The 16,569-nt window shown below is 24.1% G+C and overlaps 3 protein-coding genes across 4 annotated transcripts in view; 1 reads left to right on the top strand and 2 right to left on the bottom strand.

The window, feature by feature from the left end:
- LOC122507810 overlaps positions 1-16,569 on the top strand; it is a 262,525-nt gene that overhangs the window by 122,313 nt on the left and 123,643 nt on the right. The gene's annotated exons all lie outside the window — the stretch shown is intronic.
- Positions 4,833-10,848, bottom strand: LOC122507812. Its single transcript, XM_043620735.1, has 8 exons — positions 10,429-10,848; positions 9,818-10,097; positions 9,199-9,705; positions 8,350-8,436; positions 7,060-7,158; positions 6,740-6,963; positions 5,467-5,635; positions 4,833-5,341 (listed from the first exon to the last, which is right to left on the bottom strand). The coding sequence occupies exons 2-8, from the start codon at positions 10,086-10,088 to the stop codon at positions 5,193-5,195; spliced, it is 1,506 nt and encodes a 501-aa protein (XP_043476670.1). The 5' UTR covers positions 10,089-10,097; positions 10,429-10,848; the 3' UTR covers positions 4,833-5,192.
- Positions 11,801-15,421, bottom strand: LOC122507811. The gene is made up of 2 exons (XM_043620733.1): positions 14,940-15,421; positions 11,801-13,877 (listed from the first exon to the last, which is right to left on the bottom strand). Exons 1-2 carry the CDS (start codon positions 15,139-15,141, stop codon positions 11,851-11,853), a joined length of 2,229 nt encoding a protein of 742 aa, XP_043476668.1. The 5' UTR covers positions 15,142-15,421; the 3' UTR covers positions 11,801-11,850.

Here is a 16,569-nt window from a genome sequence, read left to right as displayed (position 1 = left end):
AAAAAAAATTCCTTTGTTCTCGCTTCGAATTAATTGCAGTGCGTTTTATTGGTAATATGGTCCATCAAGCTTGATAATTTAGAATTGCTCTTTGACGAGTGTATTTTCTGGTCAATTTTACAAGGCGTAAAAACGTCACACTTATTAGTCAGAGAGAGAGAGAGAGAGAAAGAGAGAAGTCTCTAATTTCAGTGACATAGTCCAGTCAGGAATGTCACTGATTGTTCAAGAGATCAAAAGTTCACACCCACGACATTTTTATCAAATCGTTAAATAGATTAATTTGCTTCCTAGCTGTCTTTGTTTTTCTTCGGCTCACAATGTAGATCAGAAAAAGAAAGTTGAAATTTTTATCAAAAAAATAAAAATGACGATTAATTGTTTAATTTCTTTCTTTTTTTAAACAAGAATATAGAATTGATAATAATCACTGTATTATAGCGATTATTATCAATTCTGAAGAGTGAAATTTTCGATTTTTCTTTTTTTTTTTTTTGAAAGTATGAATGTGTTAATTTTAATTGTTATAAAAGACCAGTGTTGTGCCAGTAGTTCACAATCTGTCATCTTGTATAGTAGTATATAGATAAAGCGTGGGTGATAATTAGATAAAGTATCACACAGACAATAACCGTTATCATTCAGTTCATAAAAATAACGGAAAGTAAATAAAATAGAAAAAAAAATCTGATACCAAAAAAACATTTTACAATATGAGTCATATGGATGAACTGCTATATATATTATAACGCGTCTGACGAATATAATTATGTACGCATTTTTTTTCTTCAGATAAAAAAATTTATTATTATTTGACAAGGATGTAGATCAGATTATATATTTGATTTTTGCAAATAATTTACAATTTATAATTATATTATTTTTATGCATAATTCAATTATTTTCAAACGCAATAAAATTCTTCTTTAAAAATCAATTATTTTCTAAATTTTTTAAAAAGTTTTCGTCAAAATTTTAATTATTTTTATAAATAATTAAATTCTTGGCAAAATTTTTATTATTTCCAAAAATTTTCTTCAATTCAATCATTTTTAATATTTACTATTTTAATAAAATTTTCCAAAAGAATTCAATTGTTCAAAAAAAAAAAAAAATTGTAATAAAATTCTACGCAAACAATTAATAATTTTCATAAATAATTGATTAATTTATTTAAGAAATATAACAGGTAAATAATTGAATTTTACAGGAATTCAATTATTTACAAATTTTCTAGAAATTTCTTCGCAATAATTTCAATTATTTTAATAAATAAAAATATTTATAATTATTTGACAAGAATGTAAATCAAATTCTTTAAAATTCAATTATTTTCAAAAATTTTAAAAAGTTCTCGACAAAATTTCAATTATTTTTATAAATAATAAAATTCTTGGCAAAATTTCAATTGTTTCCAAAACTTTTCCTCAATTCAATCATTTTTAATATCTAGGGGAACATAGTCTAGGTCGGCCACCTTTTTGACTTTTGTTTATAACTTTTTTTTAAAAATGAATTTGGACAATTGAAGTATATGGTTGGAAAGTCCTGTTTAATAGGAACATTTTTTCTGTACAAAGTAAATTGACAGGTTTAAAAATGAAAAAGTTATAAAGATTTAAAAAAAAAAAAATTTGTAGTCCAGGTTGGCCATTACAGTCAAGGTCGGCCATGTTTAAAATTCAAAGGGCATTAATCGTTAAAAAATAAAATAACATGTTTGGAGTTACGGAAAATTGATTCTTTATTGTTTACAGTTTGTAACTTAATGAAATAACAAAATAATAACAATAAACAATATAAAAAAATAAATATAAATAAAAAAAAGTTTTGCACTAAAATATTAATAAAATTAAATAAAAATATTAATAAGATGATCAATTATATTATGAGTTATACAGAATTGCAGTTTTTGCAAATGAAGTAGCTCGTCCTCAACTTTGCGCATTTTAAACACATAGTGGCCGACCTTGACAGTAAGTAACATTACCGAATTGTTGTAAACAAAAAGAAATACGTTTCGGGATTCGATTTTTTACTTTGTTTTCCTTTCAACCATGAGTCCCACAAATTTTCTGCATACTTGCCTTGACGATTCAATTTGTTTTTTATCTTTTATTAATGGTTTTTCACATTATGCACAAAACTTTTTTTGAGCTTTTTTTGTACCGACGTCACAGAAAACACAATTTTCGATTTTCCGAAAATGTAATTGAACAAAAAGTTAGGTTTCACTAAGACAAGCTTCGACAAAAATGCGCGTAGGTGGCGCTAGTGAACTTGACAAAAAAACGCGAGTGGCCTACCTAGACAGTAGGCCAACCTTGACTACATTCCCCTACTATTTTAATAAATTCCAAAAGAATTCAATTGTTCAACAAAAAAAAAAAAATTGTAATAATATTCTACGCAAATAATTAATAATTTTCATAAATAATTTGTTTATTTATTCATTTAAGAAATATAACAGGTAAATAATTGAATTTTACAGGAATTCAATTATTTAAAAATTTTCTAGAAATTTCAATTATTTTCATAAATAAAAAAATTTATTATTATTTGATAAGAATGTAGATGAAATTTATATTTATTCTCTAGCAAATAATTTACAATTTATAATTATATTATTTTTCTGCATAATTTTATTATTTTCGAAAAAATCAAAAGTAATAAAACTCTTCTTTAAAATTCAATTATTTTCAAAAATTTTCAAAAGTTCTCGTCAAAATTTTAATTATTCTTATATAAGTAATAAAATTCATTGACAAAATTTCAATTATTTTTTATATCTACTATTTAAATAAAATTTTCTAAAAGAATTCAATTGTTTAAAAAAAATTGTAATACAATTCTACGCAAGCAATTAATAATTTTCATAAATAATAAAAATTTTACAAGAATTCAATTATTTACAAACTTTTTTAAAATTTCTTTGCAATAAATCAATTATTTTCATAAATAATGAAAATATTTAACAGAGATTCAATTATTTACGTATAGCTAATATAATTTTTCACTGGAATTCAATTATTTTCATAAATAATAAAATTCTTTTTAGGAATTTTAATATTTTTAGAAATAAAAATCCTCGTCAAACTTTGAATTATTTTTATAAATAATAAAATTCTTCTCCGATATTTAATAATTTGAGTACTCAATAATTTTCAAAAATTTTAATAAAATTCTTGGCAAAATTTTAATAATTTTCAAAAATTTCCCTCAATTCAATGATTTTCAATATCCACTAGTTTAATAAAATTTTCCACAAGAATTTAATTGTTTAAAATAAATTTTAAAAAAATTCTACGCAAACAATTAATAATTTTTATAAATAATAAAAAGTTTACAGGAATTGAATTATTTAAAAATTTTTTTTAGAAATTTCTTCGCATTAATTCAATTATTTTCATAAATAATAAAATTTTTTGAAGCGATTCAATTATTTTTAATACAATTTTAATCCAATTTATGGAAAAATGTAATTATTCTTACAATTTTTTTCTTAAAATTCGTCGAAAGAATTGAAGTATTTAAATATTTGTTAATAAAACTCTTTATGAGAATTCAATTTTAAGAAAAATTTGATTATTCAATAAACTATTTATTTTTGTACTTAAATAATTGAATTCTCGTAAAATTTGTTAGTAAAAATTTATTTCAAAATGAATTTCAGTTAAAATTATTTTAGATAATAATTGAATATTAAAAGCATTACCTATAGGGTGAAGTTTCAGAAATAATTGAATTCTTAGAAGGAAAATTTTTTTGATATTATTTGAAGTTTTTATTTTCCAATGTATATTTAGTTGAATAATTTACAGATAATTGAAATTTCGTGAAATTGAATTGTAAACAAATGGATTTAAAAATTCTCAAAGAACTTTTTCAAAAAATTATTATAAAAATAATTGATTTAAAGAAGAATTTTAGTTAAACATTCTAGAAAATAATAATTTTGAATTGAAAAAGATGAAAATAATTTTGAAGAAGTTAGAGTAACAATATTCTTATAATTTTAAATAATGATTTTATTACTAACTTGGTCTTCTTTACTTATTATATGTAAAATATTATAATATTATAAAAAATAATAATTATATTAAAACATAATTGTATAAAGTATAATAAATAAAAATTTTATTCTCGCATTATTCTAGAAAAGTAAATTTTTTAATTATATGCTGCTGTGATAAATCGTGACGATTTAATACATTTGATATACTCATATAGTAGAAAATTGCAATTAATTAAGAGATTTACTTAAGTGAATGTCGCGAGTATATAAAATATATATCTATGGAAATACCGTGAGGGAAATCGTAATTATCGCTTTGAATCATAAAAATTTATGTAGATTATGTTGACTAACATATTTTATCTCATCCGCGTGTGTGCAGGTACATTTCGATTTTATACAATTTCATTCATTTGAAACCTACTCGTATTTGAAATGCCGCGCACATCCACCTTGCATCACCGTATTTTTAACATTAAATCGTAATTAAATCTTATTTACTAGGTTCTTTTTAATTAATTTATTTCGTATAAACGGAAATTTATTAATTAGATATTATATAAAGAATTCTTTTATTTACTCGAGAAATTGAAAACTTCTTTTTTACTCTTTTTAATTGTATACTTTTCAGGATTATTTTTCTTTAATATTTTCATTTTATTAAATTAATTTAAATAGTAATTTTTACTATTTTACTATATTGTTCAGAAAGTTCGTAAATTGTGCGATATAATTTGGAGAATTTTAGAGAAATTACAAATGATTGCAGAAATTCAATTATTTTCAAAAGTAATAAAATTCTTCGTAAAAATTCAATTATCCCATGCAGAAATTAAGATTGGAGTTTGATGGGGTTCTAGTCAGAAGTCCCTATCTGTAGTGGGGCACTGATTAGGGAAAATAGTTGGAACCCAACTACTTTCATAACGGTCATTAGATCGGGTACTGATCTAGTATATCTAGTCAGAAACTAGCAAGTAAAACTAGCTGATACCCCACTAGTGTAAAAAAGCGTACCCTTTTAGATTTTTATTAGTATTAATTGTAAACTACATTTAAATGACAATTATATTAGTTTTAATCATATTTATTTATAAATTGTAATACAAAAGTAATATTAGTTATTATTAGTTTAGAAATAATTTTGTTAACATAGAAATAAGAAATGAAAATGAATTTACTGATCTGTCTCATCTACTGCCCTAGCCTTGCGTCCACCTTCCCAATCCTTGGCATTTGGCAATACGGCTTTCAACTCAGCCAAGAAAGTTTGTTCATTTAAAAACAATCCTGATAGAGGATCTTTATGGCAAGTTGACATTGCAGCTGTAATGATATTTGAAGATTATTAAACTATAAATTTTATTAAATCACAATAATAATATAAAACAAAAATAAGATTGATTGATCATTTCAATAGAAAAGTAAATTTTTATGAAAGTCTTTTTTACCTATAATACAAGTTATCATAGATGTTTTCTTGAATATTAATTTATCTTTTGTTTTCTTCATGGCAACGTACTGAAGAGCCACGTTTTTTGATAAATATGTACGAAGAATGTTCGTAATTGTTTTTCGAATTTTTAAAGAGGGATCGAAGAGTTGAGGTAGTGAAGCAATCTAAAATAAATTAATAAAAATTAACTATTAATTATAAATTATGTATAAACTATAGAAATTAAAAAAAATAAATATTTTTAATACAGTGATTCCTATATCAGACTTAGCAGATAACAAATTTTAAAAAAGTATCAAAAAATGGTTACAAAATTGAAAAAAAAATTTGGCATCTAAAAAAATTCATTTTAGTCAATTTACAAAAATTTGATTATCTTTCTGACTTTGTATGCTCTGGGCTTATGAATCAGCGAATTTTCGCTGATTCAAATTTAGAGAGTATTTTTCTTATCCTGTTAGTAACAAAATATTCAATTATATTATCTAAAATTGAAAAAAATGCATTATTTAATTATTTCTTCAAATTGAACCTTTATAAAGAATTTTTACAAAATTCTTAAAAATAATTAAATTCTTTCGAAAAAGTTTATAACATTTTTAAGAATAATTTGCTTTTCAAAATAGTTATTTAAAATTTAATTAAAAATAACAAAAAACCTGCTAAGAATTTTGTTATTTACAAAAATAATTGAATCTTTCAATGACTATTGTTAAAATTGTTTCAAATAATTGAATTGCTGTGAAGAATTTTATTATTTGTGAAAATAATTTAATTTTTGCAAGGATTTTTGTAAAATTTTTTCAATTAATTTAATTTCAATTATATTGTATAAAAAATAAATTAATTTTTATAAATAAATTTTATCAAAATCGTTCAAAATAATTGTTCTCTTTTTAAAAAGTATTATAAAAATTGTTTTAAATAATTAATTTCATTCAGAAATTATGAAAATGGTATTTCAAATCATTAAATTATTGAAAAAGTTTTCTTATTAATAAAGATAATAGAATTTTTGAGAAATGTAAAATAATTTCTTTTAAAATTATTTATAAGAATTTTATTAAATTTTTTTATAATCATCTCTATGAATTACATTTACATTTTTGAGAATAATTGTTTTATTTAAACTATTAGAGAATTTTGGGTAGTGCCAATTTTCGAAAATGTAATATACTTAAATTTAAATTAATTTATAATGATCCTAATCGAAAGAAAGCCTTACTTGTGTTAGAATGTTAAATTGTTAAAAGATTTGTTGTACTTACAAACTGATTTTTAAACTCTTCTTTGGTTTCTAAATCATTGTCAAATTTTTGAAAATCCTCAAGCTCCTTGAAAGGCACATCCAATTTATTATCGTTTATAAATGTAAAATTTGATAAACTGGGTACTTGACCTCCAACATTTAAATGTGCATGTAAAAGCCTGAAATTTTCAGCGGATTCGCGAACATCAGTTTTAATATCGGAAATGCCAGATAAAATCGCATCTGAAAAAAATAAATATTAAAATAATTTAAAATTCTTTTCTATAAACTGATACAATGAATTGAATGAATATTATTGTAACAGTTGATTGTTCATACCATTCTGCTTTTTGATTCTTGTTAAAATATTATTGTCCTCCCTGTACGAATAAGGTATGCTGCTTGGCAAAGTTTGATGCTTCGGCAATTGTGGTGCCGCTAAAAACATGCAAAATTAATTAAATAAAATAAAAAATAATTACAAATAGTAATAATTGAATACTGATAAAGTAAGTAATAAGTAACCAGAGTGTCTAGTAATTTAGAAATATAAAATTCCCGGGTTTTTTCCAGTTTTTTCTCGGTATGTAAATAATTTTCCCGGATAATTGAAAACTAAAATGTTACTTTATAAATAATCAAATTTTTCTCCGAAATTCAATTATTTTCAAAAATTTTAATAAAATTGTTGGTAGAATTTCAATTATTTGCAAAAATTTTAATAAAATCGTTGGTAGAATTTCAATTATTTTCAAAAATTTTAATAAAATCGTTGGTAGAATTTCAATTATTTTTAATACTATTTTCATCAAATTTCTCGAAAAAAGAAATTAAAAAAAAATTATTTAATTTTGTGAAGAGAATTATTTATTTAATAAATTGTTTATTTTTGTATTTAAATAATTGAATTCTCGTAGAATTTTCTAATAAATATTTAAAAATGAATTTCAGTTAAAATTTTAGATTATAATTGAATATTGAAAGCATATCGTAAATTTTTAGAGATTATTGAATTTTGAAAAGATTTCGAATTAAAATCTTTGAAAACTTGAACTTTTCATACTTTTAATTAAGAATTCTGCGGAATTAATTTTTTTTTAAAGTTTAATTGAATTTTTTGTAAAGATTTGAAGTTTTAAATTTCTTATAGGTATATTTAATTGAAGAATGTCAGAGTAATCGAAATTTCGTAAAATTAAATTGTAAACAAAAGGATTTGAAAATTCTCAAAAAACTTTTTAAAAAATTATTAAAAAACAATTGACTTAAAGAAGAATTTTAGTTGAAAATTGTAGAAATGAATAATCGAAATGATGAAAATAATTTTTGAAGAAGTTACAGTAACAAAGTAGCAAGTTTTAATTATTATAAAACATGAAGAAAGCGATAACTCCGAGTCGAAGTAATTTTATGTTTAAAACCAAAAACAGGTGTTAAGCGTTGAAAAAATGTAACTATTTTTTGCAACAACATAATAATGTACTTAATAAAAAAAATTCCCGGATTTAAAAAAAAATTCCCGGTTTCTCCCGGTTCGCTAGACACCCTGGTAACACTCAATGAAATTCTTTTAGAATATAACAATAAATAAAACAGAATGCTAATTTTATCTAGATTTTTCACTCTTACCATTAGTAGTTTTTTTAATATTATTCAAATTCTTGTTTTGAGAAAGTTTTGAAGATATCGAGTTTTGTTGTCCTCTCGATTCCAATGCTGTGAAAATATGTTTTCAAAGAATGTAATTCTAGTTTTATAGGATAAATAAAAAGCTAAGAAATTATAATAGTTTCAGAAGGTTCGACAAATACTGTTTTTAAAAAGCAAAAAATTACAATTAATTTTCTAATTTAAAATTTAGGACATATTTTTAACTGAATGTTAATAATAATGATAATAAAAATAATAATGAATTAAAGAAAGAGTAATAGCTTTGATAAAAGTAGCAAATGTGTTAAATGATAAATATTGATGATTTTTACTTATTAACTACTTTTTAAGAAACTTTAAAGCATTATTAACAGACGTTACAAAATATTAATAATTGGCAAACAATCAAAGAGTTAAATAATATATTAGAAGTAGTGGAGAATTTATTTATTTTTTTATTCATATTGTGAATTTGTAACAAAATCTATAAAAAAATTTCTTTCATTTTTTTCTTTAGTTTAAATTAAACTCTATTAATGTAAATAATAATAAAAATGTCAATAAAAATAATAACAATTCAAAAATTGTCTAACAATTTTTATAATATTGATCGAACTTTACTTTACTTTCATTTTACAAGATTTATGAAATTTGAATTGAATAATAATTATGATAATAATATGATAGTAATAATAATCAATAGACAAAAAAATTACATCAGAAATACTTATTTTTGAATATTTTTCACTTAGGATTCGCTTTAGTATAAAATTTATTTTTTCTAACCCTATGAATCCAGATTGTACATAATATTTAATTTACACTCACCAGTTATATTGCCGCGTGATGTACTTGGATAATATTGAGTATTCAATCCTGACGTTTGACGAAAGTGGACATCCTCGAAATCAGAACTATTATCTGAATCAATAATTTCCCGAGTTTTAGATCTTTTCTCTGGAATAGGGTCAGCCAAACTAGGAACTTCCAGTGCTCTTTTTTTCGTAGTCGAATCCGAATCAATAATTTCCTGAGTTTTAGATCTTTTCTTGGGAATAGGGTCTGCCAAACTAGGAACTTCCAGTGCTCTTTTTTTTGTAGTCGAATCCGAATCAATAATTTCCTGAGTTTTAGATCTTTTCTCGGGAATAGGGTCAGCCAAACTAGGAACTACCAGTGCACTTTTTGTTTTAGTCGAAATTTTAGTTTGCTTAGAACGAATGCGTCTAGTTATTTCTATAGATTTTTCTTCACCAGCACTGTCAACTCCTGTAGTATAAGCAAATTTTTCTGTTTCTAAAACTCTTAACTTCTGAAGAGCTTCTTCATAGGTTGCTGGAAAAATTTAACCATTATTAGAAATAGTCAATTATTGTACAAATAAAATAAACAAACACACTCTCACATTAAAAAAATTACTCAATATTTAAAAAAATTAATTATTTACCTGCATGACCTTTCAAGGTGATTGGATAAGCTGGCCAATCTGCAGGTGCTGGTGCATCAGCCTTCAATAAATCAGTCAATAATCTATGATTTTCATTAGTATATGGTGGTGGCATAAATTGGCACAGAAGCTCATTTTCTTCATCGTCGAAGAAAATCCAATCCTTGCATGCGAAGTCGATATCCTTAACACTATTTACACTGTTTTTATCAGGATATATGAATTCAAAAAGCAAGTATTTTTTGATTATTTTCCCTTTTCTCGGTGTCATTTTTCAATTCTACAAATAATAACATTTATTTTCAGTTAATTCATAAACTACGAAGTAAATGAATTAGAAAACATTTTTAGTTGTATTTAAAAAAAGTATGATCCTCAAGTTTTGAACGTTCAAATGAACGAAATATTTTTTGTTGAAAATATTTTTATGAATTACTAAACACAAAAAAATTTACAAACTGAAATTTTACGTTTAGAAACTTAATAATTAATTTTATTGGATAGAGACGCAAAATAATTGCAATAAAAATTTAATTTATTGAGGAAATAAATAAATTTCGTTCATTTGAACGTTCAGAACTTTATGATCTTAAAAATTCAACAATTCTAACCTCAATGAGTTTTAGTTTTCAAACTACAATTATGGGCCTATTAATATACTTTTCGTATGAATATTTACACTTGTCTTCTCTTAAAGAAAACCCGATCACTTTAATAATAATGAATTTTATATTGATATTTATAAATTGCAATCTATTTTCGTTAATCGTCGTTTCACAGAAATGATGCACACGTAAAAAAATAAATATGGCTGACGCTTGGATAGAGAAACACTTAAAACAAAGACTGAGTTGGATTTAAGGCATGGAACAGAAATAACAGCCAATCACATTAGTAGACAAGCGCATGAGCAGTTCAATATTTTCAAATTCTTAGCATCAGTTTTAATAAATAAAGGAACACGTGATATGGCGCTTAGATTCAAATTTATTAAAAATTAAAAAGTTTGAATTTTTATTTTTTAAAGTTAAAGGTGCTTTTACTGTTCAGAACAATGATGAGAAATAAAAACAAGTTAAAAATTATGTTCATTTTATAGAGAATTTCACTTCCTCATATAGGTAAAATTTAAGAAAAACTTTTAAATCTATCAATTATAATTAACCAATTAATAAAAGGAAAATTAAATATTTAAAAATCAAATAATAATAATTTTACAAATATGTTGCGAAATATGACTTTATATCAATCGAATCGTTTTTCAATTAAAACCTTTTTCGTAAAAGAAGAATGATTTAAAAATGACGATTTTCGAATTTATGGTAAAAAAAATAAAAGTATTTTTAAATGATATAAAAAATGGAAAATTGACATTTATGTTATAAATTGTTGGTAAAAACTTATTTTATATCGTATAAGTCAAACGATTTGGTATTATTCAGAGAATTTTCTTTACTCTTCACGTTGCTTTTCAAATAGATTTTTTTTAAATATCACACTTTTTAAAGAATATCTGTATTACAAATATTTTGATTTAATATTTCTAAAAAATTGTGTGCTCAACTTTAGATAATATACTAAACATAAAAAATTTTATAAATCGAATTCATTAACTGATTATTGTGTAGGAATGTAACTATTACTCAATAATTTTAACCGCACTTACTCAAAATTACGAATACTAATACATTTTATGAATTACATTTTCGTCGATGTTTTTGTCCCTTGATGCAGTTTATACAATTATTCTTTTAACCATAATTGAAAGTATTTCTTAATTTACTTTAGAGGTTTTAGTTTAGTATAATTCCCTTGTAGATTTTAAATATTTGTTAAATACATTTTTAATAATAATGCAAAATAACAATTTATTATATTTTTAAAAAGAAACCTACAATTCTATGAACCAATATTTATAATTTAAACGCATCAATAATTTATTACAACCGTAAGAAGTGAAAAATACAAATATATCCAGATCGGAAGGCGTGTTTAATATAATATATTTGTATATTTATTTTGCATTATTGAATTCAATGAAGTAAAGGAACAACATACACTTTTTGTGGCCCATTTTCTGTGAATGATAATTGCAGCTTTACAACTTTTTGAGATATTGCTGCAATTGAATAAATTTTAATGTCTCTCATTGGAAGGTGATTCAATTTCCAAATATTAAAAATTTCTGAATTCGTCGGATATGTGTACAATGGTTTATCTTTCCTCCAAATTTGACATTCCACTTTTAAATTTTCATTTTCATTGTCATTGAAAATCTTTTTTATACTCACAATTTTATTGTTATTCAAAACAACAATATTATTAGGAGGTAATGAAGAAATTACCATTTCTTTGTACTTAACTTGTACAATACTACCATCCTTATTTGTTTTTAAAATTGTAATTGGAGGAGGTATTGTTGTTTTATTCTTAGAAACGAGTGTTTGTTCTTCAAATAATCTACGACAAACTTGTTGCAGGGTTTTATTTGGAGTGCGAAGTTTTTTTTTCAATTTTCCAAGAAAATTTTCGAATGAGAAAGCACTTATTAAACTGAGGTTACAGTCTGCAGTTATAACGTCATCGGCAACGTGGGTGAGATGATGTGCATTTAGAATTTGGGACGTAGCTCCATAATAATCTTTCATAGCCGTAAAAAAACTTGTTAAATACAGTTTTGCATGATCATTATAAGTTCGACAAAAAGAATCTGAATGTAAAATCCTGGCAGCAACATGTAACAGAAGAAAATGATCATACAAATTTTGCGGCAAAAGGTCTTTTAAGATTATTGGTCCACAATATAATAAAAAAAAACGCAGTTCCGTAGCTTTCCACTTTGCGAAAAAAGAAGTCGATCTGGTTTTTCGTTGGAATTCAATTGGAATCTGCGTTTTTAGAAATTCTAATCGTCTGGACAATTCAGCTCTGCTTCTGACACTTAATTTGCAATTTAATTTGCCATTCAACCAATAATCCATTAATTTCTTCATGATTCCACAGAAGAAAAGATGCATCGAATCCAACATAAAGATAGACACCATGTCTATGTGAGGAATAATGTCTAATAAAGGTGAAGGTCCATGATGATACTCAGGTTGGCGAAAATTTCTGAACGATTCATTCGTTCTCTCTACTGCATCAGTAGTCGGATAAACTGTTCTTCGTTCAACTCTTTCGCCAACAACTTCACACCTTTCACATGCCTGAATACCCCCATGTCCTAATGTGCGTTTTAAAAAAGATCGAGCAGGTGTATCACAAATTATACATTTTAACTTTATTCCGAAATGTTGCCCTTCTATCATGATACCATCAATATTTAATCGATTAAATTCTTCAACGAATGGAGCTAAGAAATCTTCCACACTATTAGGTTTAGCTTGCCCAAAAAATATGCAAATCGGAAATACTTTGTACACATCAGGGTTGAAGTGAACTTTTCCTGATACTACCCAAAACTGACCATCTCCAGATTTATGTAAGGGTAAGCCATCACAACTGACTTGAAGTTCGATAAAATTATCAATATGTAATGCAGGATTTATGCACATTTCTAAATTATTTTGCATTTTAAAATATACAAATTGACCCATCTTTCCTTTACAGTCTTCCATATTAATTATAGTATACCGAGCATCGTTTGTGTGAAGAAATGTTTTTGCAGTTTTGGGCAGAGTTGGAAGCAGATCTCTCAGAATTTTCAGTAAATCATCAAGATCCTTTTGATTGAGTCGTAGACTCCACTCACGCAATCTTTCTACTACTGAAGGAGGATTTTCCGGTACATGCTCTTCCTCTTCAACGTTTCCTAAATTATCATCGCCAAATTCATCATTGGAAGAATCGTCCGAAGTATCACCATGAACAGCATAATAATACCTCGCTAAGTTGTCGCCGTCATAATCGTCATCATCACTAATAACCTCTTCGCTTTCTACAGAGATTTCCTCCCTTCTCCGGTCATAATCGTCAACATCACTGATAAACTCTTCGTTTTCTACCGAGATTTCTTCCCTTCTCTCTTCGGCTTCGTTATTTTGACTCATTTCTTCGACATCTATAATTATAAAATTATCAATTGAACAAATAATTAAAAATTTTCAATTATTATATATAATTACAAAATCCCAAAATATTAAAGAAAATCATTTATACTTATAACTCACTACTATTATTAAAATTTACTTTTATCTAGAGTTTGTCAGGTTTTGTAATTTCATGTATTTATTTCAGGATATATTTACAGGGTTCTCACAAGTTTCAGTTTATCAATTTCCCCTGACAAAATTCATTCTACAGGAAAATATGAAAGTTTACGAAAGATACGTAAAAAAAATGAAATTTAATAATTTCTAAAAATTACAATTATAACCCTTTTTGAATTCAATTATACACAATGGAAAAGTTTCCAAACAATTGAAATTTTGGTAAAATCTTTTAAAAATAATTGAATTTTTGAGAAATATAAATAAAAATAATCAAATTTTTGAAGAATTTTAATAATAAATATGACCATGATTTTTCAAAAATTTTAATAAGTCTTAAAAAGTAAATTTTCATAAATTTCTATTTACTTTGTCCGAAGAACAAGGAATCTTAAAGAAGTATGAAAAACCAATTCTAAAAATTAGTTTTTAAAAATATTTTAATGTAATTTTTCGAAAATAATTAAATTTTAATTAAAATGTTGATCATGATTTTTTTCTCCAAAATGTTAAAAATTATTGTTATTTGGATGTACTTGAATTTTTAAAAATTCAATTATTTTTAAAATTTGCAATTAAAATTTTTCAATTTTTTAAAATAATTCGAAAAAAGTCTCAGTTTTCTAAATTTCCCTGACAAACAATTTTTCCCTGACTTTACTGACATGTGGCCACCCTGATTTAATAAAATCTACATACCTATTCTAATTACATTTCATTAAATTAAATAAAGTTACATTTTACTTTAAAGAACTATGTATTTTTATTAAAAAAAAAAATTGTTCACTTTTTTTTGAAGTGCATAGAACAAAAATTTAAACACCTCTCAGTCTATAGAAATTATTTATTATCTAAAAGCAAGTCTTCACTTCTAACAAGCAGTCTTAATTTAGTACGTATTATTAAATAATTACCTCTGAAATTGTCCAAGTTTTCATTTTCAGATTGTTCGGACACATACATAACCTCATCATTTCCATCACTATGATTATTGGTCGGCTCACTGGATTCACCCTCTGCTCTGGATTCGTCGCTTAATAATTTCTTTCTCGACCGAAATTTTTTACCTCGTATTCGTCCTTGATTACGAGATCTTTTATTTCCTCTGATATCCATTTTTATATATAAATGCAATAAAAGCAGCTATTCTTTTTATACTGTCAACAACATTGTAGGTATACAAACGTCACTTTCACTTTTAGTAATAAAAAGGCGCATGCGCAAAATCATGTGCACAATCCTTAAAACAGTTTAAGCTAACTAGAACCTGACTAGTTTTCAAGTAGGATAATTTGATGTTCATTTCCAAATCGGGATCCGATTAGGCCCTAAGTAGAATTTATGATCAGAAAGTAACTAGGTAGAATCAAGATTATCTAGATATAAAATAGGGTAAAACTATTCAAAGCCCTACTTGTATCTGATCAGTATTTACTAGTCTAAGTTTTCTGACTAGGATCTAACAAAAGCCCAACTTAAAGTAGGGAGAAATGGGGAAATTTCTACATGGGATGTTCAAACATTTTTAAAAATTCTCATAAAAATTTCAATTATCTTTAGAAATAATTCAATTTTTCTTTGAAATTTAATTATTTTCAAAAATTTTTCTCAATTCAATGATTTTCAATATCTATACTATTTTTTTAAATTTTCCAAAAGAATTCAATTATTTAAAAAAAAAAATTTAATAAAATTCTACACAAAATTTTAATTATTTTCAAAAAATAATAAAAATTTCACAGGAATTTCATTATTTACCAATTTTTTTTATAAATTTCTTCGCAATCATTCAATTATTATCACACATAATAAATTTTTTACAGGGATTCAATTATTTTCGTAAATAATAAAATTCTTATTAAGAATCCAATTATTCTCATAAATAATAAAACTCATTGCAGAATTTCAATTATTTTTAATACAATTTTAATCGAATTCCTCGAAAAAATTCTTAACAATTTTATTAAAATTCGTCAAAAGAATTCAGTTATTTAAAAATTTGTCGATAAAATTCTTCATGAGAATTCAATTTTAAGAAACTTGCAATTATTCAATAAATTGTTAATTTTGTATTTAAATAATTGAATTCTAGTAGAATTTTCTCATAAACATTGATTTAAAAATGGATTTCAGTTTAAATTTTAGATTATAATTGAATTTTAAAAGCATTAGAGCGTAAATTAGAAATAATTGAATTTTGAAAAGGTTTCAGATTAAAATCTTTAAAAATTTGAATTTTTCCTTATTTTTAACTAAGAATTCTGTGTAATTAATTTTTTTTCAAAAACTTTAATTGCGGATTTTTTTTTAAATTATTTAAAGTTTTTATTTTCTACCTAATATATTTTTAATTGAAGAATTTACGAATATTTGAAATTTTCTAAAATTGAATTGTAAACAAATGAATTTAAAAATTCTCAAAGAACTTTTTCAAAAATTATTAAAAACAATGCTTATAGAGAAGAATTTTAGTTAAAAACACGAAAAAAAATTTATTTTTGAAAAAGTTTGAAATTATTGCAAGAATTCAATTATTTTAAAACA

Source organism: Leptopilina heterotoma, unplaced genomic scaffold (genome assembly GCF_015476425.1).
Source record: "Leptopilina heterotoma isolate Lh14 unplaced genomic scaffold, ASM1547642v1 Lhet_51, whole genome shotgun sequence".
Classification (NCBI taxonomy): Eukaryota; Metazoa; Arthropoda; class Insecta; order Hymenoptera; family Figitidae; genus Leptopilina; species Leptopilina heterotoma.
The sequence above is the reverse complement of the archived record's forward strand: the minus strand, read 5'-3'. Positions and strand labels throughout refer to the sequence as shown.

What these genes read in the sequence shown, in the direction of transcription:
- LOC122507812 (XM_043620735.1), bottom strand. Translation starts at nt 10,088, where the DNA reads ATGACACCGAGAAAAGGGAAAATAATCAAAAAATACTTGCTTTTTGAA. An exon ending in TATTAAAAAAACTACTAATG is followed by an intron (nt 7,159 to 8,349) that starts GTAAGAGTGAAA and finishes GCATGTTTTTAG; the next exon opens with CGGCACCACAATTGCCGAAG. An exon ending in AAGAATCAAAAAGCAGAATG is followed by an intron (nt 6,964 to 7,059) that starts GTATGAACAATC and finishes TATTTTTTTCAG; the next exon opens with ATGCGATTTTATCTGGCATT.
- LOC122507811 (XM_043620733.1), bottom strand. Translation starts at nt 15,141, where the DNA reads ATGGATATCAGAGGAAATAAAAGATCTCGTAATCAAGGACGAATACGA. An exon ending in AAACTTGGACAATTTCAGAG is followed by an intron (nt 13,878 to 14,939) that starts GTAATTATTTAA and finishes TTATAATTATAG; the next exon opens with ATGTCGAAGAAATGAGTCAA.